At 42.9% G+C, this 12642-nt stretch overlaps 1 protein-coding gene across 2 annotated transcripts in view; it reads right to left on the bottom strand.

The window, feature by feature from the left end:
* The window catches only part of LOC149371475 (cell adhesion molecule Dscam2-like), a 228413-nt gene extending 219031 nt beyond the window's left edge, over window positions 1-9382 (bottom strand). For both annotated transcript variants that reach the window (XM_089585183.1, XM_089585184.1), the window contains exon 1: window positions 8662-9382. In XM_089585183.1, coding sequence (XP_089441309.1) covers window positions 8662-8758 — 97 coding nt within the window. In that variant the 5' untranslated portion in view covers window positions 8759-9382. The remainder of the gene's footprint in view (window positions 1-8661) is intronic.
* Between the last annotated feature and the right edge of the window lie 3260 nt (window positions 9383-12642).

Raw genomic sequence — 12642 nt, 5'->3', positions numbered from 1 at the left:
GCCGACATGTTTTCCCCAAATACCGCTCTCCTTGCTTCAAATGACCTCTGAATGGCCTCTAGTATTCAAGCCCTGCTGCTGAAGCTATCAGGGGAGTTTTCATCGATTTAATGCTCTTGTCAAAGATTGTTGAGAAGGTGAGTAATGTATATTTTCAAAGTCTCTTGCAGGTACAGTCGCGAGCAAAAAATATTGGCACATATCACTGCCGATCAGAATTGGGATATCTCACCACGCGGCGGTGCGGTTCGCAGACCTGCCTGACGGGCCGTTTCCATCTTTGCAGCCAAGGGGGGGGGGGACGGCAGGAAGTAAGCTTTATCAAGCGTGCACCGCCCGAGCGTTGAAGTGCCGACCCTACGTGACTGTACATGCGGCATTTATTCTGGCTCGGTTATCATGAGCAAAGATGGCTTGTTTTTATTACTGTTTTTTTTTTTCATGTCCGCGACTGTCTGTCAAAAGGAACTCGCGGGAACAACAGATAATAGCGCTGATTTAGGCAGTAACTTTGCTGGTCCGTGGCAGTCCGCTCTCCCCTAATACTGTAGAATGGGAACGGCCCGACATTCTCGTTATCAGCCTCTTTGCCAGCCGTAGTGCCACGCGTTGTCATTCCGGCGCTCTGGTGTTCCGTCATGTGTGCTAATCTTTTTTACCCGCGACTGTACTAAGTAAATTATCGCTCTTAACATATATACAGACAACACATGTGCAGGCGAACATGTAAGAAATTGTTATAAAAATCATCCGCCATTTAAGAGCTGCGATGCTCTACTAAATTCTATATATATATCTATTAAACCGCATCCCTACTTTAACGCTCTTTGTTAAAAGTAACAATTATAGCAAGCATAACAATTAAAGTGCGTAAAAGAAGAGGGACTCCTGCAGCAACGAGTGCAGTCATCTGATCTTATTTCCTTCGAAGGTGTTTACGTCTACTCTGATCAAACTCACGTTGAATTTGATACACGCAGATGAATTTTAGCGTAACTACGAAATCAGCAGTCTGAACAATTTAGTTCACGTTTGGTTGAAGGCACGAGTTGCTTATTAACTTGCCAGTTAGCTGTTTCTTTCGCATTTATACTTTTCTCGGAAAGGAATTCAGGCACTCCATGTTTGTTTTATATAAAAATGAAACTTATGCTAACCTCATGCGACTATTCCTTGTCGCGTGAGTCAAATCATAATCCTTGCTTCTTAATTACCTAAAAGAGCAGTACTCATGAAAACCTACCGAATGTTAGGACATATTCTCCCTTATCTTATCTAACTGCATGATGCAGTCCAGGAACGAGGTTAAGTAAGACCGTTCCAACAGCGAATATTTCGAAGAAAAACGTGTGCAGTCAAAAAAGACGTTGCGCTTACAACGCTGCTTGCCAAAGCTCTCCATTCGACTCATCGCGATACATCTCCATGACTACCTCCACAGTAATACTGCCTTAGAAGAGGCACGCTATCTATGGGGGTGGATCGCGAGCCCCAACTTACCAAGGGAGGACGCCAACAACTGAAGGAGCGACTGCCACTAAATAGCTTTCTACGCAGGGGCAGCAAAAAACATGGACTCAAAAAGAAAATAAACAGATGGAAGTAGGAAATGTGCACGTCCTGCTTGTTTCATAAGCAACGCCTTAATGCATTTGCAATGCTTTAAGCCAACTGCGAGGAGCATGGATGCGTGCGGAAAGAACATCAGCATTCAAAGAAACAGAAGACTTTCGTGTATCGTGACAGCAGAGCACAAAAGATAAACAAATACAAAATACATGAAGATTACTTTCCCCTTGCATCGTTACGACGTCTTTTCCATCGCTTGAATACCGCGGCGACAGAAAAAAAAGGGTCCCGGGGGAACCAGCCGCGTCGAGATGAGAGGATTACTCATTGGGGAGATGTATGAGGAAACAAAGCGCCTTGCGTTACGTAGCGTTATGCTCGCTGAAACGGAAACGAGAACAGGAGCCTCCCACGAATGCGGAGCGCAAGCTTCTTGTGTAACCAGGCGGCTATACTGTACTTTGCTGCCGACATTTCCTTCCTAGGCACAAAGTTTTCGCAATAATTAGCCACGCATTATGAGCTGCAGTTCTGGTACTTGATCTACAATCATTCTTGCTTCTTACTATACACTTCCATATCATGTTAATGTTCAAACTATCAAGCTGTAAATGTTGAGTGTATGACTGAGGATTAATCGGAACTAAACATCAGCCTGCTATTTCGCGTTTTAAATAGAGAGGTATGAGAAACCGAAAATGACACTTTCTTATACTCAGTGAAGTAGGTGAGTTTCCACGCTGAGTTTTCATGGCGGTGAAGATATAGAAAGAACGTCGCTAAGTTTGGTGTTTACAAAGTAGAACTCGCTGAATTGAGGGGTGCTGTAATGCATACTCTATTTTGGGTGGCACAATAGTAAGATTTTTCTTTTGTACAGAAAAAATTCCGGCAACGAAAGGTGATAAAACAAAAGTTTATAGGGAAGTCTCTATGCGGACGTATTCTATGGTAAAAAGATACACAAAGCAAAATCAAATTTCTGTAAATCAGAGATAAAATTCTCGAAATATATATTTATAGGAATTGTAAAATTTTTTAAAGCAGTTGCGAAATTCGTGGAAGGCAAGCTTCGTGATGGTTGTTCTCTATTTTCCCTGGAAATCAGCAACGCGAATTCATGATGGCAAAGACTGCTTTTTGTTACCGCTACCCACAAAGCTCCTAAGCTAATCCACATTCCTTATTTTCTTGGAAGACATCTTGCATTTAGTAGGACATTAACCTTCCTTTGCTTATGTGACTGTTAGAAAATTTGGTAGAATTGGTTGGGCTTTGTTGTAGTGTATTTCTAAAACGTGGAAACTAATACATGGTGCTACCGACTTGTCGCAATGAGTGGTTTGACAGCTTATATTTGAAAAGTTGTGTTTAAATAAAGAAGTTTTCATAATTCTCAAACTCTGGGATTTAAAACTAGAACACAAGCTACCTTAGCAAACCTGCTATAATATATATAATTTATTCGAGTGATGGAAAGACCTTTCCACGTTCATAATATGATGTATGCTAATGTACCATGCATTATACTTAACAAACGATGAATGGACAGCAGCAATACAGAATTTAAAAGAAAATCTCTGCTATTCTATATAACAAGGATTTATTTTGGCCTTTGTTTTAGGAGCTTTCCTCAGGAAACGATATCGCCGCTCATTTTACATCACAACCTTCCATAGCATGTTAGGGAGACACGATTTTATTACAGAAATAAAAATATGACGTATGCGCGCTAAAAAGCTCTTTAGGTCGAACAAAAAAATCATGCCTCTGACTTGAAACCCTGAAGAATATGCGTTGCATTAAATTACAATTTTTAGGGTCATGGTTCTGTAAATGCTTACTGCAAGAATCAGGTACTGTACAACTTTTTTTTTTTAAATGTCTGGCTTATGTTTATGTGTCCGTTAGAGTGGCAAGATTTCAGATTTATTCTTCACAGCAGTAAGTTAAACACAAGCCAGCCATCTTGTCGATGGCGGGTGTTTAAAGATACGCTCTGTTCCCGCAAGCAAAACAGAAGCCACGCAGATTTTGAAAGCCATGGCGGATCGCTTTATGCAAAGATGCCTTTTAGCAAAGTGCCCGTCGAATGCCGTCGCTTAAAAGCAAGCATTCACGCTTTTTAAACAGATAAAATTGAAGAAAATGTCTGCTTAATGTTTAGCGATAAAGAATTTTTTTTTTAGAAAGCTTCTCCACTGCTCAGAAGCTAGCAATCATTAAGCATGCTTTTTTGTTGCAAGATTATGTTTTGCCGAAATATATTCCGGTAGCGCCTCGTCGTTCCTAGAATGCAGCACTTCTCTGCTCCACACACAATCGTGGGTTCATCTTGCGACAGAAGCGAAGAATTTTTATCGATGCAAATTCAGGATACACTATTATGAGTTAGGTTGGACATAGCTCAGAGACCATGGGCTATGGAAGAATTAGACAACGTTTTTCACGTATTCATACCCTATAGAGGCAAGCGATACTAAAACTTTTAATAATCATGACTTACTGACGGCACAATATGAGTTCCGTAAGGGTTTGTGTTTTACAACACAAGTTCTTCGAGATTATTATGTACTGGAATTTGGTCTTGACAATGACAGGTAAATCGACTACGTTTTCTTAAATTTTATCATAGCTTTTGATACCGTTTCACACCCCTTGCTCTTAAGCGAAATGGCAGCCCTAAACATTCAACGCATTGTTATTGCTTCGGTCGAAAAACTATCTACCGGCTCGCCTAGAGAGTGCGGTTTTAAAAAGCGATAAATTGAGTTTCCGAAATGTCCCATCAGATGCCATGTAAGTTTTAGTGAAGGTTTTTTTTTCTTTTCAATACGTAAAATTTTTTTTTGCCTAGGAATTAGCTTCATTACACCGTGGTTGGCCGATATCTTCGGGCTATAGATGAAAACTGGAAATGGTGGCGAATTTTCTAAATTACAAAGTTATTCGCCATGAGCTCTTGAATGGTGATCGAAATAAATGAAACGCTAAACTAAAAAGAAGTGCTCATGTTTTTTTTAAGCCTAAATGTAGACAAGTTTATCACTCTGGATGTCATCAGCAAGAACACAGGGACGCAGAAACTGCGCGTAAAAAAAAAGTTGATTTAACATTTTCAGTCGTTATTCATGGAATTCTAAATAATGACAGACACCTGACCCACGCAAGTGGTTGAACTAGCGGGTTATTTAATATACAACTGAATGATACTCGAACAAGCCAGCATCATATGGGGCATCTGGCAAATGAAACTGAGCAATAAACGTTAAAAACTTTAGAACGGAGCAGCAAGCTTCACCTTATGTTTGTATTTGAGAACAGAATATTGCAATAAAATGAAAATTGAAATAGGATGAGAAACTTTTTCGTCGCTCCGAAGAAAACACGTCTATCAAATACTTCATGAGAAAACAAAATTAACTAGAAAATATGCTTTCATAGGCCAAAGTGTCATTCTTCCCATAGTGTTTGCTCCGTCAAGATTTTGTTATATAGTGCTGTAACTAGTGTCCATGCCTGCTGCTTTCTTTTATGCGCCATTGGAGACTGAAATCACCACACAGTAGAGCAAGTGGTCAGCATCAATGAAAGTCTCCTTTTTTTTGTACATTGGGACCCACTTGCTGCAGCACCTTGAGTATAAGGAAATAATCATTAAACAAAAAACATAAAAAAGCATCCAAGGACATTTTAGACACTCGAAGACATAAGGTTGTATATTATCTTACTCCTACTGCACCAAGAATGAGATTTTTGCGACTATTTTGGCTTTGCGCAAACACCTTGAAGAACCTACAAAGCAACACAGTTCGCCACGAAGCGCAAGCCGTCGTTGATAATGTGTGCGCCTCTCTTCCTACTCGTTTCATACCAAGGATGCCATCGCCTTTGTGTTTGAAGAGAATAATGTGCTTTTTGTGCAAAAAAATGCTCCTCACAATGCTCAGCTATCGTGTTATCTCACAAACGATACACTGGTTTTGATACCTTCAGGGAAGTACTTCGTAGGTGCTAATTGCTAAAGCGGGAAATGATTTTCCCTGCGCCTGTTGCAATTTCCAGGGAAGAGCAAATTCAAGCTATACCTTTAAAATGCTTATCGAACACATGTTTGCAACGTGTTTACTACGTAATAATCACGACCTCTGTCTATTTATGGGTGTCAGTGCTCTGTGCGCAAACGAACTTTCTAACTTTATAGATGCGTACGCGGTCTGCTTATATTAACGTGATGGCGTTAAAGGCTCCGTTACGCACAAAATCCGGCCTCGGCGTTGTGAGCTATAAATGAGTTAGCGTTGGGTGACTCAGCCAGCCACTCCCGGAGAAGCAACATAGCCAGGCAACCTAGGTCACGTGACCTTGTGGTGTGTCCTCAACCTGCCCGCCGGATTGTGAGAAAACTAATCACACTAATAGGTGGCAGTTAAATTAATGGTTGATCCCGAAAGGTTGCTAAAGAGCAACCTGGGTCTCACAAGACCCGCCAGTAGCAGTATCTGCCATCACTGGGCAGTGGAGCATTGGTTAACCGCTGCAACATTGCGCAAGGAGTAGTGTGAGGACTCCCAGAGACACTTGACTGTAAACTTGAGAGTAGCCAATTCCGCATATATTGGCATTACGTCATTAAAGCTATTGCATCATATCCCTAAGGCAGAGCTTCAGTGTTCCCTCAAAAGTTTTTTTAAAGATGTCTGTCTCCTCCATAGGCTCCAGTAAAAATAACTGTGTTGAAACCACTGAGATTCGTTTTCCTTTTTAAAAGCTCACTACTCTGAAAAAAAAAAAATGGTCGGCACAAAAACTCATTTTTTTAAATTCCAGGGCATGCGGATCACATCAGAATGACAACGAAAAATTGAAAATATTGTTTTCAATATCGTTCCAATTAGTTTATTCTAAACAGCCAATCTTTTTCTTTACAGACTTTTTTTTTCAGATGAAACCTGACAAATTTCTTCCTCGACTGGAAGAACGAAAAACTGGGAAAGCGCCAATTACCTCTTATATATAAGAAGAGTCTTAAGAAGAGTCTTTTGCGATACCACGTAAACTAGAAATCAGAATACTCAAATTTTGCTCAGAAACCCGAAATTATGGAAGATTGAAATGCATGACCCGAAATGAGGAAAGCTTGATTTAAATCAGGGTTCTAAGCTTCGTTGCTGAGGTAACTTTCGTCAAAAACAGGTACGAAGCCTGTTTTTTACCGCAAGACTGTTAAGTACAGTATTCTTCGTATAAATTAATACACAAAAAACAATGAACTGGAATGCTTAAGAAAATATTAGAAAACGATGCTCAAGAAAATTAGTTGATAATGATTACGATATCCAAAGTCCTCAGTTAGCAGCTATTATACGCCGCAGACAACCAGATGACCGTCCGCTAAAGGAGCCAAATTATCTCTGAACTAAATAACGCATCAAACACACACGCCCTTCTTTTTCCTGAATTTAAAGAAGCCAAATGACCTTGTTGATTCCGACAGAGACGGATGACAAGAAATTGACTTGATCGCTATCGTTAATGCTCCATTATAAGTGCCCACCAGCATAGTTATGGTGACAGCAAATCAATTACGGGAGAAACACTTCAGGCCTGCTGATCATACACAACCGGCGTTCTAATGCCCGCCTCATCGTGACGCTCTGTTCGCAGCAATGAGGCATCACAACGGTAATAATGATGCTATTGTGATGTCCGCTGCGCTATGATTCGGATCGTTTCCTCCACCGAGCAAGACATGTGGCGCCATCTGTTCGTTGTAACATTTACCAGCCAGTCTTCAGTAATGGCAATGGCGCCGAGCACGGATACCTATTGCGGAGGTTTTCTTGTAAAGTTGTTGTCCATTTCATTAGACTGTTAAAAAAGATTTCGTAAGAATGATAATATTGTTATATTTGAAAACATGGTTAGATAGAAGTTGAGGAAATTTGTTTTGCGGATATAGATACATTAGATAGTTGTCTAATTTGATATCAGGTAAGCTATTCAAAGTCGCGAGGTCGCTCTGAAGCTAAGGGCGCCTATTCCTGCACATAAGCTTTCGCAGAATTTTAGAGAAAGAGCGTCACGCTAGGATGAAACCTACGCTTTATTTTTTACTTTCCGGGCGTGTGTCGGCGCTCTAGAGACAGCGTGAGCACCTTCCGCACAGATAAAGAGTGTGCACTATTGAATGTCCTTCCATTCTGAATTACACTAAACTGTATTGATTCACACAGGAGTTTGTTGAAACCTGAAAGCACTTTCGTTCAATGCGCTTCCTCTCGAGGTTCCATTGCGTTATTGCATATCTCTCAAATTACGTACTGTAATTTTCCTTTTACAGAGTACATGGTTGCTTGCTTATTGATGCCTTAGAGGAGTAATATCCCTGCCAGCTGTCTTCCCCTTCTTTCTCTTTCTTGCAGTGGTTGTGCAGTTAAGTAGTTAAAAAATTATACCTAGGGCTGTTCGCGATAAGTGTTCAAGCCGAAGCCCTCGTGATCCAGGAGGTAACCTCCAATAAAGCGGTGCAATTTAAGTAACTTGTGGTTTCAGTAGCTCTTACCCAGTCTCCGAAATGTATTTCTGTCTTTGTAGGCCTGCCCGTATACTTTACATTTGAAGTTTCCTAATCTTGAAACTTTCAGTTGTAGTCCACTATATCACCTTTTAACAAAGCGAGTTTGATTATTTTCTTTCCAGACCGAAGTGTTCCGACAAAACAATCTTTAGGTAGTGTCTTTTTACGCCTTCCTGCCTTCCATGTAGCTCTATAAGAGTTCGTTCACTTTTGCAGAGCCGTGAGAGCAATATTGGCACCAAGTTGGGGCTTTATAGCGCAGCACTCGCTTATCCTATAATACACATATTATGATAGCTAAACGTTTCACTGAATTGAGATTCAAGTACTGTATGACTTTCACTCACACACAAACATGACGTGTGAAAGACTAAATGTTAGCGCGAGGGGCCCCTTGACATTTTATGTATAGGCACCAGGCCGTTCAGTAGCTCGAAAGCTTTTCGCTACAGTAAAGACGGCAAGTCAGCTCATCATTGGTAAGGACAGAAACCGCAGGAATGCTCTCTTACCGTGTTGTCCATGGACTCTTGAGGCGAGAACAGAGAGCAACACTGCCCATAGTCCGAAGCACTTTAGCAACATCCGCAGTACAAAAGTTGGATGCATTGGACAGTGTATGCAAGCGACCGCTTCGGTTGCGCGCTTTCTACCGGCACAACTGGGACTTCCTGCTCAGCTGACCACGCAAGATTCCTGGAGGTTCAGCAAGTAGGCAAATGTCGAGAGCTAGCGGCAGTCGTCCGCACAACGTCACTTGGTGCCCACAGTCACGATCAGGTTGACTACATTCTCACACACACTCACAAACTTTCGCGTCGACTTGTGCCGTTAGACACTTACTACCTGCGTTCACGGCCGCGTTTCAGCGCAGGAGGTCCGTCTCTGGCTCATAACGTTCATCTTAGAAGACACATAAAGTCGATCGAGCGACCGTATCACGACCGCCAATCGCCTGGGCGCCAGAAAACAATCCCAACTGAGAGCACGTGCTGTCTTGAAGCGTGTCACCAAACAATCGCCGAAACCCTACGGTCCTCGCAGTGCCGAAAATCGCAGCTCAAAACGAAGCCAAAAGCAGTCTCCGGGCGCTCCGTTCACGCAAAACCAGATAGAGCAGCACTGCCCTGAGCTCTAGCGGTTCAGACGCACGAAGTAACTGGCTATGAAGCAAGCGTCGCGATGGCAATTTCACCGAGGATCCCCATCGCACCGGGCCACGCTCGCGACTGAACGCCGTGGAGCCTCTGAGCTGAGCGCGAGAGCCTTCGACCCGCGCGCGCGCTCTCCGACAGCCACTGGGGAGGGAGCGAAGGGCGCATGCGCTCCGCTGCTCTCCTCCTTCCCCTTCCTCCCTTTTTTCCCAACCGGCTCATTTTCATTTTTTTCTTTTGGCGTTCCTCTCGGTGCAATATTTTCTTTCCTGCTGTCCAAAAAGGAGCGATGAAACTGAAGTAAGGAAGTATGGCGGAACAAGCTATCCCTATCCTCCTCCCTCACTCTCTCTTGTGTAGATACTCTTTCTTTCGGGGATCCTTTTTTTTTCCCCGAGCGCAGCTCCCTTTTGAGATCTCTGTCCTCCGCGCTGGACGGCCGCTCGTTACATCGAGGCAGGCTGCTTCAACTTTGCTCTCTTGTGTCTCTACGTCTTCCAAGATCGCTTCTTTTAGATCGGTTTGCCGACGCCCGCGCACTTCTCATCAGTGGCGGAGACTTATGGGTTTTGAAGCCAGCTAGGTTGAGGGCGAAGACTTTCAGGTCATTCAAAACTTCTCGCTTTGCATTGTAGCAGGTTTTAGGGCAGTCCCAAACTATACAGTTTATTCGATTTCTGACGTGTGCTTGACGTGGTTTCTCTCGCAGCTCGCTAAGCAACTGCCATGTCGAGCTCGAAGAGGAAAGAAAGCTCAGGTTTCGTGCGCCAATAACTGGGCCATATCGATACGGTCAGTTAACATGTGAGCTATTACTTTAAACGGAAGTGAAGCAAGCAGACCACATCGCGTCCAAGTTCTGCTTATGTCAGGTAGTTCTCGTTTTGGAGAGTTGTCCACTCGGCACAGTTTCTGTAAAGGCCGCAGAATTGAGCAGGAACTAGGAGAAATGGCAATCGCGTGCGTGATAGACTTCAAACCGCACAGCAAATACCAACACAAGATAAGCACTTCCATGTCAACGGATCGACAGTCTTTGGCAAAATTGTGATCCCCTAACCGCCTACATCGACACAGTGCACAACTAGTCGTGAACACACTGCGACCGCTCGGAATCTCGTCTTTTGGCTTGTCTACATCCCGGTACACGTAATGGGCGGTTTCATGCGCATGCCTCGAGAAATATCACACCGAGGCCCATGCAAGAGTGATCAATCCATACCGTGATGGAAATTCATAAGAAAAGACGGCTTATCCGCATGCTTTTCTAGAAAACTGACGCCTGTCACCAACCCATCTCAAACTTCCTTGGAGGGAAGCTATTACTATCTAGTAGCCACAAGGCAACTCTTTCCCGCTCTCAGCAGAACAGAATTCCATTCAATCGGAATAATAAACCACAGAAATTCTTTATGTGATGCCATCCTAACCCTCCAAACATATTATATCATGCCATGTGGCAGCGTATGAACCTCTCAGGTAGCGCACATCTGGAGCCCCTCCAAGGCGGAGCGGCTGTCCAATCTCTGTATAGCATCTAAACTCGCACGCTTGGTCGCTCCATCACTCACTAGCTCGCTCACTTGCACTCATTCACTCGCTCATTCATTCACTCACTCATTTTCAAACTTTGACGCCCCGGATTGCAACCCAAGTCTGTTAAGGGCACAGGGTAAGGTAAAATGAGAAAAAAATTGCTTTTTTTTTTCTTTTGCAATTTGAGAAGTTCAGTTCATTCTACACATGTTCCATGAGCGCATTTTCCTCAGAAAAACATATTTCGGGCTGAAAAACGCTTTTTCCGAAACCAAGTAGTCAGCGGCCACGCCACCTTTTCTGATACGGTGCACATTTATCGCCAATTTTTTCAACCAAAAAGTCCGCCACCTGATTTCAAAGCTTGTCTGAAATCAGCTACGTATAAAAAATTGTTTGGCACCTATTGTTCAGCTGTCTTTTTTAGCCAAGACAATCCTGAGACGGTGCGCACGTTTTTTGCACGTTTCTGCATCCTTCATGCAGCTGCGTCCGAGTGCTTTCCCTTCCGATGAGTATTGTACTTTGTGCCGGTGTTGATTGTTGTTGATAAGTTGAGATGCCGAGGGCAAAGAAGGCCTTCGTCAGGCGTGAATTTCACGGCAACCATTACACTCATCGTGAAAAAGCAAAAGGATGTCCGCGACCTAATGAGACGCTGAACGCCCAAGCTTTCAAGATTTTCTGTGTGGTTTGAGGAAGAGGATGTGCTACAGAGCGGCACCGAATATGCCGTAATGGACATAGACGGCATTTGTGCCGCAATTACACAGAGCTGTGTGTAGACAGTGCGGTGGAAGTGTTGAGCGCATCGAAATTGTGACAAAGTGCGCTTGTTTTTTAGGTTTCAGACCCTAAGGATGGTAGCACTGGACGCACTTATTTCATTTAATGATAGTAGCATCGCCCGGGACAATGTTTTGAAGGCGTGTGGATTGAACCCAGGGCGCAACCCCATGAAGTGGATGAGGGAAGCTGACCACAAGCGTATGTACTTTGCGCACCGAGCAACATGACAGCTCAAAAAAGAGGCCCGGCAAGCAAAGCAACAAGCCCAAAAGCGAAACATTGACTGCGGCAGTGACTACGAAGCAGGGGGCTATTAAACATATTACTATTAATGTGCTTGTGCTAGTAAAAAATTGTTTTTCACATCTTTTTTCACTTTAGGCTCAATTATCTCAGAACTGTGTTTTTTCTTACAAAGGTACCATTATTTCCAATGTATTTCAAGACAGACAGCTGATTTTCTTTTGAAACTATCTACATAAGTGTTGGCAACTACTGAACTAGAATTAACAAATTTCACTCAGGAGTTTTTCCGTTATGAATTCTCAAATGCCCTAAGAAAGCCGAAATTTATGCACTACACGTAGAAATTTCATTAAAAATCAAATTTTTTACACATTTCAATTATTCTAGTTCAGTAAAAAGTGTACAAAAATTGGAACAAATTGATATATATATTATAAGGGTACTCCTATTAGTTGGTGAGAAACATGTACCTGAACATGGCCTAAAATGCATGGGTAGTATAGGGCTTACCCTGTGCCCTTAAGCCCACTAACACTTGCGCGCGGCGGTGAGTGCTGGCTATATACCGTGTTCTGCAACTTTATCGGCACAGGTTTGAAAAATTCTCCCGCCACAACCGTTGGCTCGTTTGTGGTGAAACTGCGCACAAAGCTTCCTTATTGTTGTCCGTTTTAAGGCATAGTAAGTATAAAAGTGGTACTTACTAGGGTTGGTCACGCGAGATGCGAAACAAGAAGCACCCGTGTTGAGATCGAGCCGCCGTCATCG

Source organism: Amblyomma mixtum, chromosome 1 (assembly GCF_055824585.1).
Source record: "Amblyomma mixtum isolate Tamu chromosome 1, ASM5582458v1, whole genome shotgun sequence".
Lineage (NCBI taxonomy): Eukaryota > Metazoa > Arthropoda > Arachnida > Ixodida > Ixodidae > Amblyomma > Amblyomma mixtum.
The sequence above is the reverse complement of the archived record's forward strand: the minus strand, read 5'-3'. Positions and strand labels throughout refer to the sequence as shown.